The 20,131-nt window shown below is 39.2% G+C and overlaps 1 protein-coding gene across 7 annotated transcripts; it reads left to right on the top strand.

The window, feature by feature from the left end:
- The first annotated feature begins 709 nt into the window (after nt 1–709).
- On the top strand, nt 710–19,542 carry ptpn6 (protein tyrosine phosphatase non-receptor type 6). 7 transcript variants are annotated; one of them, XM_040117541.1, is made up of 16 exons: nt 730–771; nt 3,495–3,517; nt 5,160–5,282; nt 6,871–7,065; nt 10,903–11,086; nt 12,254–12,370; nt 12,729–12,857; nt 13,813–13,909; nt 14,046–14,125; nt 14,308–14,454; nt 14,995–15,126; nt 15,232–15,386; nt 16,963–17,030; nt 17,173–17,324; nt 17,682–17,746; nt 19,244–19,542. In XM_040117541.1, exons 2-16 carry the CDS (start codon nt 3,510–3,512, stop codon nt 19,338–19,340), a joined length of 1,749 nt encoding a protein of 582 aa, XP_039973475.1. In that variant the 5' UTR covers nt 730–771; nt 3,495–3,509; the 3' UTR covers nt 19,341–19,542. The 7 variants fall into 7 exon arrangements, 6 of the variants coding, with proteins under 6 accessions (XP_039973472.1, XP_039973475.1, XP_039973477.1 ...); XM_040117543.1 differs by having other exon boundaries at nt 752–771; nt 3,492–3,517; XM_040117539.1 differs by lacking the exon at nt 730–771 and adding an exon at nt 2,567–3,082.
- The last annotated feature ends 589 nt before the right edge of the window (nt 19,543–20,131 follow it).

Genomic DNA, 20,131 nt, shown 5'->3' with positions numbered 1-20,131 from the left:
ATAAGACATTGGTCAATGAATTCTCCCACGTGTGTTCAACTGGATTGAGATCTGATGGTTGTGAGGGCCATAGCATTTGATTCACATACTGTAATTTTTATACTCATCAAACCATCAGTGACCCCCACATTTGTTATGTTTCCACTTATTGACTCTTCTTTTTCTTTTCATCCCTTGGTTGTGTAAGAAAAAAATCTTGCTTTGCTGATACCAGTTTAGGAAAGTGTAACTTACTTTGTGACACATGATGTACTTTGCATACAAGCCTAGAAAGATGAGGTCGAATTTACATGAAAGCAAATGCTGAGTTGCAGGGGAGATGGAAAATTAGAGGGAGAGCCTTTGCATATGGAAGAGGTCGTGAGAGGAAGAGCAGGGAAAGAAGGGGACAGGAACAAGCAGTTTTTCTCCCATAGATAGTTGGGTAATTAAGAAAATTAAAGTAAATTACAGGGCGGGAAGATTCGCTGGGCTGGTAACGGAGCCTGATATCTTATCATAAGATAGAGAGTTGGAGGCTAAACACGAGCCAGTCTCGGTGCAAGTGAATGCAAAAAGTAAGAAAGGAACCTGGAGTCAGAAATGCATGAGCTGCAGTAAATGTAACCTGACCCTTTCTGTGAGTTTCATTTTGCTTGGAGGTGGGGAAACGCATCATAGACAACAGCAAAAAGGGGAGACCGGATTCAATTATCACTTCCTTGTGAACATGAGTCCATATTACCAGTGATCCTGAGTGCCGAGAGGGAGAGCCCAAACAATGTCTTGCGGGTGAGAGTCTTGTATTTTTTAAGTGTTTATGATCAGGTAAAATTGATGATCAGGTGATTTTTATTTCGTTTTTTCTTACCTGTCTCAGTAAATGATTTTGTCCATGTTCGATGTGGGCTTTGGTGTAACCTTTGCTTCTCTCCAATGTTACTTTTTATATTTCTTAAGTGTTTCTTCATAGTGACAGCGATACAGATCCAGGATCTAAAAATCTCTGATCTAAAAATCTTTTAGAGGCATTTATTTTCATTGTGGTGTATAATGCATTTTTAAACATTTTCACTATTTTCTCAAAAATGTCTACATTTACTTTAGTGAAGAAAACTTAGCGTATGTATCCAATTATTCTCTATCAATATGCTGGTTTTGAATCACCTCTTTTTGCAGATTAAATATTTTTAAACTTTTTTTTTATCGTAAAAACAAGTCTAGGAGTGGCTAAAATGGTTTTTCCACTTCTGAAAAATCCAATCATGCCATAAAACAGTCCTCTGCATTACCCGCAATGGCTTTCTACACGAGGAACTATTAAATAGATAGTTACCTGGGTAGAAGTTGTATAATCTATCTGACAACAGAAAAATTCAAATAGTCTCATGGTGCATATTGTCATATTGTCAACCCCTCAACAAGCCAAACTACTGAGCCCAAATTGCAGAAAATAATGAAAAATGTCTTACACAATTTCCCAGAGCCCAAGTGATGCCTTCAAAATGCTGCGTGCCAGTCCAAAACCCAAGTATATTCAGTAAATCAGAGGAAAGAAGAAAACCCTCACATTCAAGAAGGAGGAATCATGCAAGGATTCATTGATGAATTTTTTCAGCACTATTAATATCCTATTTTTTTATTTGTTTAGACAGGAGGGACTAACACTACAGCATGTGCAGTAAATTCCTCTGAACATAAACAAACCAAAACAAACCCAAAAGAAAAAGTGTTTGTGTGTATGAGTGTGTCGTTTGTCACTTTGCTGTGTTCGTCCTGCAGCCTGAGAAAGTGAAGCTCTGTTGCGTCGGAAGGGAAGAGAAGCTAAACCAGCCTCAACTGTTGCACACAGGAGCCTATGAGGAGAGTAATGCAAACTGCAATAGCTGGCGTGAACCACGACGAGCGACACGTGCAGCGCTGTGTGTGTGTGTGTGTGTGTGTGTGTGTAGAGGATGAGGTGGGGCTATAGTATACTATATATATATTGTAAGTTTTTGCCCGAAGTTCAATCACAGGGTCGGTGTCAGATTTAAGCAGCTTTGTTCTACCCTTGCATATTTGCACCAACACTAAAAACAGCATAGTTTAAAGTTCACAGTCTAATGAGGAAGATGTGTTTGGCTTGTGAAAAGAGCAGACGCATTTTTCGTGAATTCAAATTTGCCCTCTCAAACCTGTTGTAGGTAAAAATGTTTTGCAAGTTAAATGTGGATCACCTGTGCTTGTTTCACAGGTTGGAAAATGTTTGTTCGTGTCTTTGTGATATTCATTGAACATGTTGTGTTTGCAGTGTAGCCAAGCCTTCCTTATAGTGTAGGTGTATGCGTCTTGTGATATCAGGGTTCTCACCTCATTGGCTTGATAATGAGAGGAGTTCGCAGTTGCAAATAATTTAACAGCTGAAAGTAGTTCACACACAGACACAGACACACACACACACACATATGTAGAGGTGGGTAGGGTGAACTGCAAATAAGGAAGTGTTCTGTGACTCTGACCTTTGTGTGTTGCATACACATACACACACACACACACATATACTTATTCACACCTGGAAGTAAAGAACAAACAGACAACAGTAGTAGCAGACAGGTGGGCAGGCAAAGGGGGGAAGCTTTGGAAACAGCAGACCGAGAGACAAAGTGTGGGCTTGTTTGCAAATGTATGAGAAGCTTAAACTCTGCCATTTGTGGATTTTCTTTATTCCTGTAACCAAGGTGGAATAACTAGACAGTCTCGCTCATGATTCGCCTCTGAATGGAACTATTTAAACCATCGCTGCTGCTCCTTTCGTTGAGATCTGCATAGAAAACTACATGATGGAGCAACAGAGAGCAAGTTTCTAGAGTGTAAACCTACTCTGCTCCTACATATGATGAGTTTTTTTTGTAGTTGTCTTCAAAAAAAAGGGTATCTTTTGGAGGAATTCCGGCCTGTCAGCTTTTTTTGTTCCTTCTTGCTTTCACTATTTTGTGAAAGGAGACGTAAAAAGGAAGGAAGGGGAGAGCGAGAGAGAAAACGACAGAGGAGGGAAGAGAGACCTATACAGTCTGAGCGTCTCAGCGAGGTGTCACTTTGTTTTCAGAGGCAGCTGAGAAGAGTAAGTGTTTACCTGCTTTCCTACAGGGACAAAGAGGGGTTGGATAGGAGGAGAATTGGGTGGAGGGAAGTGTAGAAGGAGAAGAGGAGGAGAGTGCAGGTAGTTCGAGGGTTGTTTAGTGAATGTGGTGTGATACAGAGAGATGGAGTTAATCGTTGTTTTCCATGAGATGGAAGGGTGTTAAGTGTTAGAAGTCGAGTAAGTGTGTGAAAGAGCAAAAGCCTGAGAATGAAAGTGACTTATCCTCTATTTAAATGAGTATACCCCTGTAAACTGAGGACGTAGTGAGGAACAGACTGTTTCTTTATAAGATTAGAGATTGGAAAATTCTCTACTTATGCTGTTTAGTCTACACATGTTGATGTACAAGTGACTCTTCACCAATCACTCTTCTTCTCTTTGGTCCCAGAAGAAGTGAAGAGACAACATGGTTCGGTGAGTCAGGCCCCTGTCGGACACTATAATGCTATGTTAGCCAACTGTGGTTGTGTTGTCTTGTGTTTTGTGCAAGGCGTGATGACAACTTCTCTGTTTCCATTCCTCCTTCTCTTTCTTTCCCCAGCCATCAACCCGTCCTGCTCTGTTCCTCTATCATGTGATTTGTGATGTGTTGTGTGCTGTTCGGTGTCTGCTTGCATAAAGAAAGTGTGTCAAAAATGATGTTTTAGTTCTGCAGTTGAGTGAGAAGCCCCTTTTCTCTGCACAAGGTCCCCTTTGCCTTGACTTTATGCTTCTTTCTTTCTGTGATTAACCTTTTCAAATGTCTTTCTCAGTCCATGTCTTGCATAAAAGCTCTCTTGTGGCAAACCAAAGTTAAAGGGGAAACACATATTTAAACTCAATCTAATTGTCAAAACTAGTGCATATAGAGAACACACCAAGCTGAAAATCTGTATTCCATAACATTTTATACTTTATATTGCACATGTAAAATTTGCTGCTATAGTACAACAATGAAGAAACCTTTCTAATGCAATATCATTTAAATTGTCTTTATCATTGACTACAAGTTGAATAATTGATAAAGATTTTTTTAACAACGGGGTTGCTGCAGGCTATTATTTTTAATATTGAACATTTGGAAAAAAATTTTATTGGCGGCTCTTTCACAGAAAAAAAACAAAAACCTGTTCTTTAGGAATTTTTTTGGGTTAGCTCAGAGGCTGTGAGCCGAGCTCTGGGAAATGAAAAAATATGAGATATTCGGTCTGTACTGATGCAATATGTTACACCGAGTCTCTCAACTTCACAATGTTGCTGAAAAGGCGTTCAAGCCAGAGCTTTACTCGACTTTTTTAGTTTATAGTTGAGTAGATATACAGGATAATGTGATGATTGCTTTTACTGTGGTTTTATTCTCTTAAAAGTTGGACTTTGTGTTGATTGAGGTGTTGCGGTATAGTTTTTTTTTGTGATTAAAAGTACATTATGGTACATAGTACATAGTAAATTATGTCTCTATATGTCTATAGACAAAATGAGCAGAATAAAGATGAAGCTTTAGTTTACAGAATAAAGGCCATATGGACTTGACTAGGAATACAATTAACGTTTTGTTTCAGTATCAATTATACTATCGATTAATCAATTATTTGTTTAATCTAAAAAAAAGTCTAAATAAATATTAAATAATAACATAAATAATTTCAAATGCTCATTAAAAGTTTCCATATGTCAAAGAAATGCCTTAAACTTTGTTTTTAAAGGTTTTCACAATGAAATGGGAAAAAAGGAAAAGATTGATTGTAATTTAGTGTCAGAACTAGACAAAACTGTGTTGAAATCTGTCTCCTGCAGTGAAGCTTCACAGGAGATTTATTTAGCTGAATGGAAAAAAACTTGAAATAAACTGCAGTTGTGTACAATTATTTTGTATTTTTTCTACAAAATAACTTTACACTCACTATGTTCCAGTATATTTAGCTGAATGCTGTGAGGAAATATTACTGGGTGCGGACGATATGTGCACATGTTTATATTTTTCTGATACATCTGCTACACAAGCTGATGGTGTACTGGGTGTAGTTATATTCACATTGAGTGTATTTTTACTGTGTTTATATGTGTGTGACTGCAGATGGTTCCACCGAGACATCACGGGCTTGGAGGCTGAAGACATGCTAAAGTCTCGAGGCATTCATGGCAGCTTTTTGGCTCGACCCAGCAAGAGGAACGCAGGAGATTTCTCCCTGTCTGTCAGGTAGTGATGTCTGCAACAACTTTAATAATTCCAAAACTGAAAAGAAATCCTACTTTCCCTTCTTATAAAAGTGTATCGAAAGCCGTCCCACTTGGCTGTAAGACTAACCAAACATTAAAGCGGAACATATTTATTCCCTAAATTCATCTGCTACCTTTGAAGTTCACTGTTTATCACAAAACCATTTTACAACTGAGAAACGGAGACGTGCTGAACATATAAATATTCTGCATACACGGAGATGAAGTTTTCCACTGCACTTTTTGGGCACAATAAAATCACAGCTTGCGTTTATATATGTGTCACTACGATATGCAACTGTACAGGTGAAAGAATGAATTGAAATAAAAACATGCTTCTACATTATTGTGATGTAAAAAATTGGGCCAAATCTTTAGGCTTTGCTTACATATAATGCCAGAAAGGAAAGTATAATAGATTAATGATGATCATTATTAAAAAATAACTCCACTGAGAGGATCAAATACAGATATATTCGATAAATGAAATAAATGTCATGTGGTACACACTGAGTCATCTAAGTAAACATCCTGAAACATCGGCAAATTAAATTTGACTGATAACATGTTTGAGCATGAGGTTTTATTGAGGCAGTACTGTGGTCGCTGACAGGTCTTTTGAGCAATTGCTTCATAGAGATATTTTGGGGTATATTTATGTAGACGTACAGTATGTATGTTGAGGGAATTGAGTAGGACTTAAAGGCCGACGGCCGTGAGGGTCAATCTGGTAATCCTGAATGCGTGAATGTACGAGAGCAGTAAGTTACTGATCACATTACAGCCTGTAGTTGTAAGAAGTAAAAGTTCAAATTCAACTTGTGGATTTTTTGTTACTAAATGAATAATAACACCAACAATTTAAAAAATAATAAATAGCAGCATTTCACACTCGCATTCTCTTTTTGAGCAGATTTTCTCATGTTCACATGAGCTCCTTCTTGCATCCCAGAAACCTGCGGTACTCATGAGGTGGACTTGAGCCCTTAAAGTGCATGAATGTGATGTGTTAGGTTTTGACAGACTCCTTACCGTCACACAGACATCCCAAAACAGTGCCCCAAAACCAAGAAAAGTTTTAGGAATTATGACTCCTCTAAATTTAAAGAAATTTAACTTAATCTGATCGCTGTCGTTGCATTTTGCTAATGATTTATATAAGATAAAACTTGCGTGGCGATGTGATGTGTGGCTCTAGATAATGAGAGGAAAAACATAATTCAGAAAAGATCTTTTCTTACTGATGTTAAACAACCCAGACAGTTACTACTGTATATACAGAGCATATACAGGAGGGTTCAGCTGCAGAATCTGTGAAAATTCAATTAAGTTCTGCAAGGATCAGATTTATGGTCGAACACTGATACATTTCATGTCATTTTTTTTCTTTTGAAGCAAAAAAAGGTCGAAGAAATATTATTTTGCACTTTAAACGTTCATACCTAAAAACTTCTGCGATAGAGACAGAGATGTTCTCTTTACTGTCATCAGGAGGTTTCTTTTATTGTCAAGGAAAACATTGATGGTAAGTTTGTGAGCCTGACTGTTTTTTTTTTTTTTCCTCTCAGGGTGGGCGAGCAGGTGACCCACATCCGTATCCAAAACACAGGAGACTTCTATGACCTGTACGGCGGGGAGAAGTTTGCCACCCTCTCGGAGCTGGTGGAGTACTACACAGCGGAGAATGGCATCCTACAGGACAAGGACGGCACACTTATCGAGCTCAAATACCCGCTCAACTCGTCCGACCCCACCACAGAGAGGTCTGTGCATTCTTTCTTGTTACCTCCACGCTCACTATTTAACCCCCTATAGGTTAATGTGGCCCACGGCCACTGGCTTCTCTGAGCTGCCTCCACCTACATTCTCAGGTTAAGTGAAATTGTATTTGGTTAGGTGGCTAAGTCAAACATCAGACACTTGTGATGAGCGATATTTCCTCTAACTGCTGTATATTCACCGGGAATAACAAGTGTAACCTTTTCCTTTTTTTGGGGGGGGGGGGCACATAAATAATTTAGGTGTTATAGCATCTTTGGGATACACTGAAAATAAACACCCACACTGCAGACACAAAGAACCCACAGCTGTCAAGGCTTCATCCCTACACCTTTTTCCATTTATGAGCAGTATGCAAACATTTAATAAATGGTTTATAACACACTATAATGCAGTTGTATGAAGCTGTAAGGTCATTTTTAAGTGTTAATTGATGGACAATATTTTCCAACAGCTATAACTTCTCCCATTTTATATAATTACACCTCTGTTTTGCTATATTATCTATTATCTTTAGTTAACTGTTTATACATCAGCATCCAGTTATGGGTTACCACAGGAGGAGTTATAATTGTTAATAAATACATTAATAAACACTTCTATCAGCCTAGTTGTTCTCTGCTTACCGTTTACTTTTTTGTATCTGAACACAGATTAGATTCATTTTATATTTTTTCTTCCTATGCTTGCTCTGTCCTTTTGTATCTACTTTTACTGTGACGCCTAATCTTCCCCTGGAGATCAAAATTGTTACATTGACGTATCAATGACCGCCTCCCAAACTAGTTATCCTGCTCGAAGGTGCACGTCTTGTACCCAGAGAAACTTTCCCTTGCAGCAGATGAATGTGAGTACAGCGTTCTGGTGTCCATCTCTGCACAGTGAAGCTCAAATATCCAAGTGAAGTAACAGAAAGCAAGACATTATTCAGTGCAGGGGGACTTTAACTTTCTCACCAGATAAAGTCAATAATATAACAAAAGACAAAATCAGTGAAGAGGCGGGAACAGAAGAAACCCTTACACATAAAACTAGCTACTGATAAATTTAGACCAAGCAATAAACATAAAAAAGAACAATTACAATACAACGTGAATATAAAAAAAAATGGGGCTCATTTTAAAATGAGACCAAATGTCTCAAAATTTCACTTGAGGATTATTAGGCCTTGACATTCAACAGGGACAATGTCCATTGTTCATTTTAAACATTCAGCAACATGGGACTTTGTCTCGTGACTCCTTCAGTAGTGAAAAACAACTCTTGAAGCCCCATTAAAGCCTGACAATGCAAGTCCAAATTTTAGTTTGGATATAACGGTAGGAGGTAGGAGAGATTCTGGCCGTAACCTCGAATATCTTTGATCACTTGTTTGCAAAAAGGAGAGACAAAAGATCATGCCCACATTAAACAAAGAAAAGAACCTGCTTCATTTTCACTACTATCATCATGTATGAGTCCCTTTTTTCCAGTGGAAAATGTAGGTTTTACTTCAACGTATTTTCTGTATACCTGTTGTCTTTCGTTACTAGTTGCTTTTCCATGTAAAATTAGATAAACTCATGAAAAATATAATTGTTGTGAAGACTCTGTCTCTAGAATGTAAACTTTACAGTAACAACTTTGTTGTTTTTAAACATTATGTAAGGGGATTTCGAACTTTCCAACTACGGAGGATCGTGTTATTCGTCAAAAGATCTGAAAGCGCCACAATTCCCAAAACTGAATATGAATGGCTTTTGACTCAACATATGCATATGCTTCAATTTAGGGCATTTTAAATAGGAAGAACACACTCTGAAAGAAACTATTCTGCACAATGAGCACTTCTAATTAAGATTTTTCACTTTTTACTTAAAAGTGTCCTTTCAAATACAGGATTTTTACTTGCAACGGAGCTCATTCCTGTTGTGGTATTGTTAGTTGAAAACACTCTTTCTGTTATTTGTATTTTTCCTGATAGTAGCTGCCACTTGCCACTCTCAGTCTGCTAAATATAGCTAAAAGATAATTTTGCGGATGTTTTCTAACGTCTGTGTCTGTGCCATCCACATAGCAGGCTTCTTCGGGCTGCCGCTGTAAATCAGATAAAAATGTTAATCTATTTGCTGTTTGTCAAATGTAGGTTCAAAAATAGGAGTTAATATTATTGCTTTCCTTCAAATCTGCCCACATTGTAGATTTGAATTCCACGACTTTGCTGCTTGAGAGGTGGAGTTTCTCTCCCAGCAGGAAACATTGTTCAACTGTAGGCAGTTTAAAGTAGGTTTATGTCCAACTAGTAGTGATAAACTCATGCAGTTCCACTCCTAGTATGAGTCAAGGAGGACACTACTTTCTGTCGTTTGTGTGCGTGTGTGAGTGTGTGTGTGAGTGTGTGTGTGTGTGTGAGACTGTGTACTGTGAGCTCTACCCTGTGCCCCCCTCCTCCCCTCCCTCTCGTCCTTCTCTCTCTGTCAGTTGTCTAACTTCCCTTTTGTTGCTGCGGTTGGAAACTTTAAGTTTTGACACATTTGAAAGCAATGGCCAGACCTTACTTGTCTTCCTCTATTGCACACTCCATCATGTTCTTGCTCACTCACTGTCTTCCTCTCACCCAGTCTCTCTCATCTTGGCAAAGCACGATTGTACACACCTCAACAGGTCACCTTGTGGTGCACTTTGCTTTAACTTTGGGTTACGTTGTGTCTGGCACATAATCTCTTCTAATTAAAAAAAAAAGGATAAATATGGTCTGAAGCCATGAACTGATTAATAAGGTTGTTGACATGATTGCAGCCAGGTTTGATCCACCCTTAAGCCTGATTAAGACAACAATTTAACAACATGTGCATGGCTAAACTGTGGTCTTCAACTTGTCCACTGACAGTACAGTCGTCCATCAATTATTCCTCTGCACAGGCGGTTTTTCAGCCTCCACAAAACTGCATGGACGCCACCTTTTTTTTTTTTTTTTTTTTTTTTGCCGCAGGTGCTTCATGCAACCTGCTGTAAGTAAAAACTGTCAGGTGGAGTCTAATTTCAGCTTCTGTAAAAGTAGAAACTGTGATTTGATGAATACATAAAGAATCAAATCACAAAAAGCATACTCAAATAGCATGAAGAGAGCAGGCGGCTTGTGTGTTGGTGGTTGTGGGGGGCTGGGGGGTGAGCAGACTATAAATACTTTGTCCTCTTCAGCCACGAAATCTGTCATCAGAAATTTTCCGACCGCAAAGCAGGAAGTTTAGAAGAAGAAATCGAGAACTGTGCCTAAAATTAAGTCACAACCCAACCAAGGGTGCATTCACTCATTCACACACACTACACAAACACACAGACAGTAGAGTGGTGGACATAAATATATACATAATAAATAAATATGACCAGCCTGTAACCACACCATCTTTACATGGTCTTTTTTCCTATCCACCTTGATGATCCTGTTGTGGTTTTCTATTTCTCCTTCAGTTATGTGCACAGCAGTCCAGTTTACCACATCAGTGTGTGTCTGATGACCACCTCGCCTTAAATAGACCGATGCATGTCATTCACACTGCAGTCAGAATCCTAACTGTATTTCCTCACATACAGTAAGAGGGTGACAGTGAAAATAGGAGACGAAAGATAATTTGTGTTTTTCAGCTGCTGTGTGCAAAAGACATTTTTTCACAGAAGGCATTTAACAATTAAATGTCTGCACGAGACAGAAGATGTTTTTTTTTTTAATAATGTGTCTTTTTGTAGGACACAGCAGCCAAATTTAGCTCAATATCTTTAAAAAAATGTTTCGGAGAGGCTGCATCACTAACCGTGTCACTAACAGTGTTTTTCTGACCCAGGTGGTACCACGGTCACCTGTCCGGGTCAAATGCAGAGAAGCTCCTCAGTGTGCGAGAGGAGCCGGGGACCTTCCTGGTCAGAGAGTCACTGTCCAAACCTGGAGACTTTGTCCTGTCTGTTCAGACGGACGAGAAGAGCAAATCGGGAGGAAAGCGGGTCTCCCACATTAAAATAATGTGCCAGGTGGGTGCTTGTCCTTGTGTCTGTGTGTGTGTGTTACCGTGAGTGTGTGTGGCATGCAAGATAATACGTGCACGAAACTAGGGGTTGTTTTTGGTCAGTCTTGTGCTTTGAATATACAGAATTAGTCCTCGAAACAGATTCACATCACATAAAAACACTGAGGGGTATTCCCGAAGTTGTGCAGTGCACTTTGAAATAGTTTTAAAGTCTCATTTCCCCTGTCTTGTGCAACAAAAGACTGTTGCTCGCATTTCAACAATGCTATTGGTCGTGAATGTCAGGAACAGTTTTACTTCAGATGTTCACCAACAGTTGTTCACAGATTTAAAAAAAAGCAGTTTTACTTCTCAGTAAGAAAAATGTGAAACCACAAAGTGTATTCTGATATTATTAGTTGTTTGTACATTCAGTGTAAATGACCTCTGACGATATTCACAGTACAACAACAGGTCACTCGGCCATCCCTCAAACTCATTTTCATAGATTGTGCCGTTTCAGTCGTCAGTCACCATCGGGGCCTTTGCATTTTATTTTTAGCTGTGGTTGACCTCATAGAAAACACCATTCACTCATTTGATGGGAGCCATTGTTGTTGTGCATCGCTGGGGTGCAGAAGATTAACGTGAGATTACTGAAAGGGTCACAGAGGCCTTTCCTATGAGCATGTGGCAAAGATCCGGTGACTTTGTCAACTGTGCTCGGCTCTAATCTTCAGAGTCTTAGTTAGGTGGGACTACATCAGAATACGCTCATGCCTTTTACATAAAGGAAATCATTTTTATGGCCAGAAAACTGTGCCATTTATTTGATCGAAACAGTCACAAAAATAGCTTTTTGTGCATGTACTTTATAGTTTGCCGTAAGTTTCTGTCACAGAGAGAATAGTCTTTGGGAGCTATTCTATTATATATTATTTTCGGTTCCAAAAAACATTTATTTTTACTTTAGTTAAAGGATGTGTAAAATAAATGTTGTACTGCTACAAAAGCTTATCTAACCAATTTTATCAAAATATCCCACGTTTTCATTTTGCCCATGATTATGTCATTTCGTTGTAGATGTGACTTTTTATTTGCTCAATACATCTTTTGGAACTGCCTTTTTAAACCAGACAGTTTGGTACAGTGTGACCAGACTGACATGTTGTATGTTTTTGTGTGTCTCCAGAATGACAAGTATACAGTGGGAGGCTCTGAGATGTTTGACACGCTGACAGACCTGGTGGAGCACTACAAACGCAAGGGCATCGAGGAGATCTCTGGGAACTGGGTGCATCTCATGCAGGTAAACTGGCTTTTCTCTCACAAAGGATGTCGATAAAACAGAAATTCAGAAATTGTCAAATATCTGAATTAAATTACAAATTATAATTTTGATGAATTTATTAATCCAACAATGTGAATATCATTGAGGTATGAAGAACAGAAACAGGCCGCTGTGAAATATATCAAAAGCCGGGCAGCATACCCCACAGATAGGATATATTACTCACATCTTTGTGTTTGTCTTAATATGGCCCGGCTGATGGTGACAATGTTGTGTATTGCGTTCATTGGCTGGTCTTTTTCTTTAATCTCTATTATAAGATTTTTCCTCTCTCTCTCTCTCTCTCTCTCTCTCTCTCTCTCTCTCTCTCACTCAGCCGTATTACTCCACCAGAGTGAATGCAGCAGATATCGACAACAGAGTGAAAGAGCTGAATCAGACCACGCAGCTGCAGCAGGAGGGTGAGGGAGGGAACAGCAAGGCGGGCTTCTGGGAGGAGTTTGATGTAAGATTTGACCCGGCCTCAGTTATATTTACCATCACCGTTTCTCGCCATGATTGTTATCCTTGCTGCAGGAACCACAGGCTTGTCCTCAAGTAGGGAAAAGCAAATTTATACATCAGGGGTCTTGTTACAAATTGACTGATAGGTCCATCAGCCCTTTACACCTCAAGACTTACTTCCACCAAGAAGGAAGAGGTAATATAGTACCATCTTGTGGTGGTGGAATACATCAACTGTGTCCTAAGGTCATATTACGAAACAAGTTACAACAGGCTTTGAGTATGTAATGCCTTCACACTGGAACCAAATTATGTTTACTTAAAACACTCAGTATGCATACTTGAGTGAAAGGAAATGGAAAAGACACTTGCGAATCGGTTAATTTTTTGGTCTATAAAATGTCCGAAAATAGAGAAAAATGTCCCTCACAATTTCCCAGAGCCCAGTGTTACGTCTTCAAATTGCTTGTCTTGTCAAACCAACAGTCCAAAACCCAAAGATGTTCAGTTAATGCTAAAAAGATGAACAAGAAATGGAGAAAATTGTCGCATCTGGGAAAGTGGAACTTGAAAATGTTTGGCTTTTTTGCTTTAAAAAAAGACTTAAACGGTTAATTGAATATTTAAAAAGTTACCATTTAATTTTCTGTTGATCAGCCAATTGATTAATTGACTAATTGTCACACCTCTAGTGGAGAGTCACCTCCAGTAAGATCTTACAAGATCTTGTTTCTTTTTGTGAAGTTTTATTTGTAGTTGCACTATAAAGTCAAAGTTTGATTAACCTATTCTATCATATCTTGTTGGTATGAATTGTAACATTCATTATTTTTTTGTATTCTAACAGCAAAAACTGTGTACTTCCACAATAATATCATACATACTGTACATTATTATTATGTGGTATGGAACTGGGACACAGCAGATTTCAGACAGTCATGTCTCTCTCCCTCCAGAATCTGCAAAAGTTGGAGGCAAAGGTGAAAAGGAGCAGAGAGGAGGGACAAAGACCTGAAAACAAGAGCAAAAACAGATACAAGAACATTCTTCCCTGTAAGTTTTTAATCTCTTTGGTATCATTATGCTCTAAATTAATAAATCCACATGCTGATAGTGCTAACTTTAACCAAACATGTTTTCCTCCTTTCCCACCACGTCCTCTCTCTGTCCACTTGTTTTCACCCATAAGTCAATGACACCAGGGTCACCCTGCAGGATGCTGATCCTAATGTTGTGGGTTCCGATTACATCAACGCCAACTATGTGAGAGTAAGTCTGCCAAGCGTCTGGCCCCACAGCCACACAAAATGGCCAAACCACAACATCAACACAATAGAACGCTGTCAGATATTCATTCGCATCTTCATCATTCATGGTGTTATCAGTCTTCAAGGTTGTTGTGTTTATTGGGTTTGTTTGTACTGATTCACCGGTTCACTCTGTGTTTCCAGAATACCCTGTGGGAGTCCGGAGACCAGAAAGTTTACATCGCCACTCAGGGTTGCTTAGCGACAACTGTCAATGATTTCTGGCAGATGGTATGGCAGGAGAACACAAGTGTGATCGTCATGACAACAAGAGAGGTTGAGAAAGGACGGGTCAGTATCATAGCAACAATCATGAGAGCTGATTTGTGTGGTTTGTGTGTGTGTGTGTGTGTGTGTGTGTGTGTGTGTGTGTGTGTGTGTGTGTGTGTGTGTGTGTGTGTGTGTGTGTGTGTGTGTTTTTTCTTTCCTTTTGAAAACTTTTTGAAAGAGCCTTTATTTATCTTGTACTCACTGAGGGATCAAGGTTACCACTGGAGGTTACTGTTGTTTCTAGCTGCGGTTTTCAGATAGCGGGCAATGCTGGCAAAGGGCTTACCCTTTGAGGATGCAACTGGACAACAGGACAACATTCAACACAACTTACCAATAATAAAATCATCATATACATAAGGACATATTAAAATACACAAAGTACCATAAATATGAAAGATAAGTGTTAGAGGTTAAAAATACTATAAAGATACTATAAATAATTACAACTATAAACTAAAAAAAACAAAAGCCACACAATTCTTAGTGGTTCCTTGTGCATGAAGTGGACCTTTCAGATGAAGCTGGAATTTATTTGAGTAATTCTTTATTTTTGTGCAGAATAAATGCGTGCCATACTGGCCGGACCTTCATAAGTCCAAGGAGATGGGGCGCTACGTGGTGACCTGTGAGTCGGAGAGAGAAGCTACTGACTATAAAGTCCGAGTTTTGGAGATCGCTCGTGCGGACAAGGTAACCTCCGGATACCAACCTCTGACCTCCCCTCACTCCCTCACTGCTGTGTATGTAAAGCAAATGTTATTGATATATTTTCACCTTATTTTTTCTCTTTGACAGCCAAAACAATCTCGTCAAGTATGGCACTACCAGTACCTCAGCTGGCCCGACCATGGCGTCCCGCAGCAGCCAGGCGGCGTCCTCAGCTTCCTCACTCAAGTGAACTCTAAACAGTCTGAATATCCCTGTGCTGGACCCATGATCATCCACTGCAGGTACTGGACAGATAGAGCCCAAAGCAGTACCAGGGGGTAGGAGACCCAGTGTCACGACTGAGCTAAACGTGCCAGGGATCACAGATATTTGTTGTGTCAGAGCTGTTGTCGAGATGTTTTCACTGGGCCCAAATTTGCAACCTGCATAAAAGTTAGAGGCAGACTCAAACTGCGGAGGCGTTTGATTCCTTAGAACACTGATTGCAATATCGGGGCTTCAATTTAGAATTATTCTCATGGATTAATTTGTTGATTATTTTTCAAATAACCAATTAATCATTTAGTCTACAAGTGTAAAAAAAAAAATGTAAAAATGGCCCATTACAGTTTTCCCAAGATGACAACCTCAAATTGCATGTTTTGTCTGACTAACAGGCTAAAACGTGGCAAATCCTCACTTTTGAGTAGCTGGAAGCTGAAAATATTTGTCTTTGTTTGCTTGACAAATGATCTAAACAGCTCATTGATTATGGAAATTGTTGTCATGTAATATAACACCACCTATCAGCAATGCAATTTTCCTTGATCTTGGGTCTAATCCAAGCAGTTATTTCTCAGTTCTGATGATGTATTTGGAGATGCGAGGGTTTTTGCAGAGCCCGACAATACCCAGAAGTTTTGCCAAATGGTGGCTCATTCCCCGTGTCAGGGAGACCATAAGTCCTCAAACTTTGAATATGTGCTGGAACTTGCAGACGGCATCCTTACTTGTGTAATGTGAAAAATATCAGAGTGCTAAATTTGCCAGGCTCAGGTTTCATAATCTTATAGTTTAAGGATTACAATGATCATATTTTGAGGATTAAGATTAGTAGTAGTCGAACAAAAAGTCAAGTTTTGTGAGTCAACTGACAGTTTATCCTTTTGGAATTTTCCCTGTGTGATGTGTGAGATACTAAGCTGTTTGTGCTCTCTTAAAACTTGTTGGTTGATGATTATATGACCCTTGTATAAGTGTTTTGGTATGTAAGTATGTTAACAAAGCTGCATAGCAGTAATAGGACGTCCCATACTTTACAGTTCCCGGCATTAAAACGGGTTGCCTTTAAATCAAATCAATATTTATTTATGAACATGACCCCATGTTACAGGTTGCATACTGTCTTGTCTGAGTTGCAAGGCCTAAAACTATCTGGTGTTTTTACAATAAAAGAGGCTGATAGCAAGAACAGGAATGTATGAAAGAATTATTTTTTCTTTTTCAGATTTATTTTGCCCCCCCTTGGGGGAGTCCCAGCCCCAAGGAGCAAGGGCAGGAACCCCTGCCCTATTAAGTATTATCATGGCATCAAATCTGTCTCATATCCGCCTGTTTCTGCAAAGTAAAAATGCTTCTAAGCAGGTTCAATGTAGCCAACCCTTACGCTCTAGAACAAATTGATAAATGTACATTTGGCGCTTTGCAAATAACAAAATCCCCCTAGTGATTTACTTACAGCCTCACAGAGCTGCTAGCATAGCTGTTGACGTGTAGTTTTGTTCGTAGAGTTAACAATGTTCAGTCTTTGTTTAAATGCATCTTGTTTTGATTGATGGAAAGACATATTAACTTCATTTCTACTGTGAATTTGTGCAGTGCTGGTATCGGCCGGACAGGTACAATTTTGGTGATTGACATGATCCTCGACACCATTGACACTCTGGGTAAAACTTTTTTTTTTTCAAAGAAATCAATTCTTGAGACACATATTGAGTAAAAACAAGACCATTCAAAATACACAGTTTATTTTCCTTTTTGTCATACTCCATCCAATGCTTTCCCGTCCCACCTCCCTTTCCCCTGTAGGTTTGGACTGTGATATTGACATCCCGAAATACATCCAGATGGTGCGGGAGCAGCGCTCTGGTATGGTGCAGACAGAGGCCCAATACAAGTTCATCTACCTGGCCGTGTCCGAGTACATACAGACCACCAAAGCCAAAGACAGCGCCTCCATGGTGAGGAACAGGGACAGAACATCCAGGAAGAGGACAAAGACTCGCCGTCCAACACATCAGGAATTAGTCTTTTCTTGTGGCTGAAAGATAGGTTGATGCGGGGAAAACCAAAAACAAGTTTCAAGAAAATAGAGATATGTATGTCAATAGGGCTTTGCACTTTTGACTGCTGATTAGAACACCAGAGCTGACTGGTTCAGTGTCAATGGAATGACACATTATCTGAGAGTGGCTTGTGAAAGATGAACGTTGACCCTGAGACAGAAAACATTCAACCACATAGACATGACTTCTCTCTGTGTTTCACTAATTCTTTATCAGTCATATCTAAGCCTTCTCTGTTTTTCTCTTCCTCAGGAAACAGAAACAGAGTATGGAAATCTGCAACTCAAACACCAACCAGCGAGCAGGAAGGTCTCAAAGTGAGTGCGTGTGTGTGTGTTTCTGTGTGAGTGTGAAGTGGATGTCCGTAATACATTCACATCGTGCCTCTAAACCTCACATTGCCGCCCTACTTTCTTTTAAAGACCATGACTTCGTCACCATCTTCAGCCTCATGTCAGCAGTTTCTGGCAGAAGAGCTGAGTTGCAAACAGTCTAATTTTGTAGAGAGAGCTGTGGGTGGAGGCAGTACGCATTGTAGTTGTAGCGCCACTCCAGTTTCATGCGTTATTTACCATTCATTTGAGTTACAAAATATTGTTTTCCCTAAAACACGCACTGTTTGTAGTCCAGTTTGGTTTTGCATTTTGAAAGTTAACCCCTCTGTATAATTTGATTCATGTTCGTTTTGGTCAGACGGTCCACCGCTTTGGTCCAGACTAAAATATTTCAGCAAATGCTGGAGGAATTGCCATGAAATTTTGTACAGACATTTTTTTCCCCCCATTTGTGTTCCCCAATTCCACCAAGTTGACTCAGTTTCATTTTTTATTTTATTACCTGCGTCCAGCTTTCCAGGGTAGCTGAGAATCAAAGGCAACCCGAGCTTCTGTTTTTCTTTGTTTTCGTTTGTGATTCTCAGCTCCAAGAGTGACAGTCACACCTCTATGTAGAGCATGGGGATTAAAGGGCATCTCCAATGAATTAGGGTTGATTTACGCTTGATCAGAGCCAGCTAGTATGATGTGTTGTGGAAATCATAAGGGTTTTTAATTGTTCCAAACACCGCATGAAAAGCTTGCCATCCACCCCATTAATATGGCAATAACAGTGCACATTTTCAGACAGTCTCCTCTGGAAGACATTCACATTGTTGTCTTTTATTAGACCCTAGATGCCCAAGTCTTTAAAACCCCGCATCGCCAGTTTGTAATGCCGGCTTTCAATTAAAAATTGTAAGTCTCAAACCCAAGCTGAGATAACCCCGATGACATCTGCTGGGTTTTTTGTTTTTTTTATACCTTGAAAAGCTCCTAGAGAGCCACAGATGACATTGTAGTGAGCTGTTTTCACCCCCCACGACGAGAGAACTCAACCCTCTAACTGATGACAGAGGTGAAAAAGAGGACGGATATTTTTTAACAGTGTTGAAACAAATTCAGGACAACCTGCTAGTCTCTGTCTTATTGTCTGAATAATGTGTTTGTGGCCTCTGGGTCCTGGGAGCCGCTCATGTATACACTGGACAATGTTCTAATTAATCAATTAGGAAAGATTAAACAGCACACATGCACTGGATAATTCAGCCCAAAACACTGTAAACTTTGGCCCAAAGCTGCCAGCTTTGAGTGATTGATTCATGGTTGGTTGTTCTCTTTAAAACGTGCTCTTGCAGCAGCCTTGTTCATTAACCTCTCCGGTGTCTATGATTCATTTCCTACAGATCTGTGTCTAATCGGCGTTAGCTGGTTAATAAAACTAGACTGATTAATCACTGAAGAAATCACTGATCAACTTTTTTTTATTATTATTTCTAGAAACAAGGAGGAGGTTTACGAAAATCTGTCAAAAGGAAAGAAGGATGTGAAGAAGTCAAAGTCAGACAAGAAAAGTGGCTCAGTGAGAAAAAGATAGAAGAAACTGAAAAGTTTTATCGAAGTATGTCATGTTATAATATTTATGCAAGCAGTCTTTTAATAAAGAATCTGTCTTTTAGTGAAAACCTTATACGAAATAAATTTAAGGTTTAAAAACAGAGACGAGATAACTCGTTGACATTTCATATGACACTTGAATGCTTGGTTGTTAAAAATAAAGGCAGAACATGTTACTGTTACTCGTGTAACTGTCTCTTTATTTTGAGTAAAGACACCATAATCTTTATGGGCTTCTAAACTGAGAGGAGCTACTTTTCATCAGCTACTTTGTTTTAGCAGATCTTTATCGTTGTTGGGTTTTTTTTTTAGCAGCAAATGTAAAGACACTTTAAGTTGATAAAAATGAGTCTTGAATTTCGTTGCTCAGTGTTTTTCTTGTTTTAGATGCACATCAATAAACAGAGGTGCATCAGGAGCAGGAGATAAAGATGAAGTGTTTTTTAAATTCTCATCTGAATAAGAAACATGCTTTCAGTTTAGCTGATAACAAAAATTGATACTAACGAATGTCAGATTGTATCCACGCCTATGTTAAATTTATGTATGTATGTTCCCTTTGTACTCCTGTACATTTAGTATATGTGCCACTAAACCAATAAAAATTTCAGTTTTAGATTGAATTAATACTTTGCACCGCTTGAAGAGTCTTTTTCCCATTATTTTGACATAGATGCCTACAAAGGTTTTGAATGGTCATTGCTTCCTTTTTTCCTTCCTTAACAAATCACCACATGAGGAAAATGCGTAGATCCCCGAGGTGGCGGTGCA

The sequence above is a fragment of the Xiphias gladius genome, chromosome 22 (assembly GCF_016859285.1).
Source record: "Xiphias gladius isolate SHS-SW01 ecotype Sanya breed wild chromosome 22, ASM1685928v1, whole genome shotgun sequence".
Taxonomy (NCBI): Eukaryota; Metazoa; Chordata; class Actinopteri; order Istiophoriformes; family Xiphiidae; genus Xiphias; species Xiphias gladius.
This window is presented reverse-complemented; position numbering and strand designations above follow the sequence as displayed.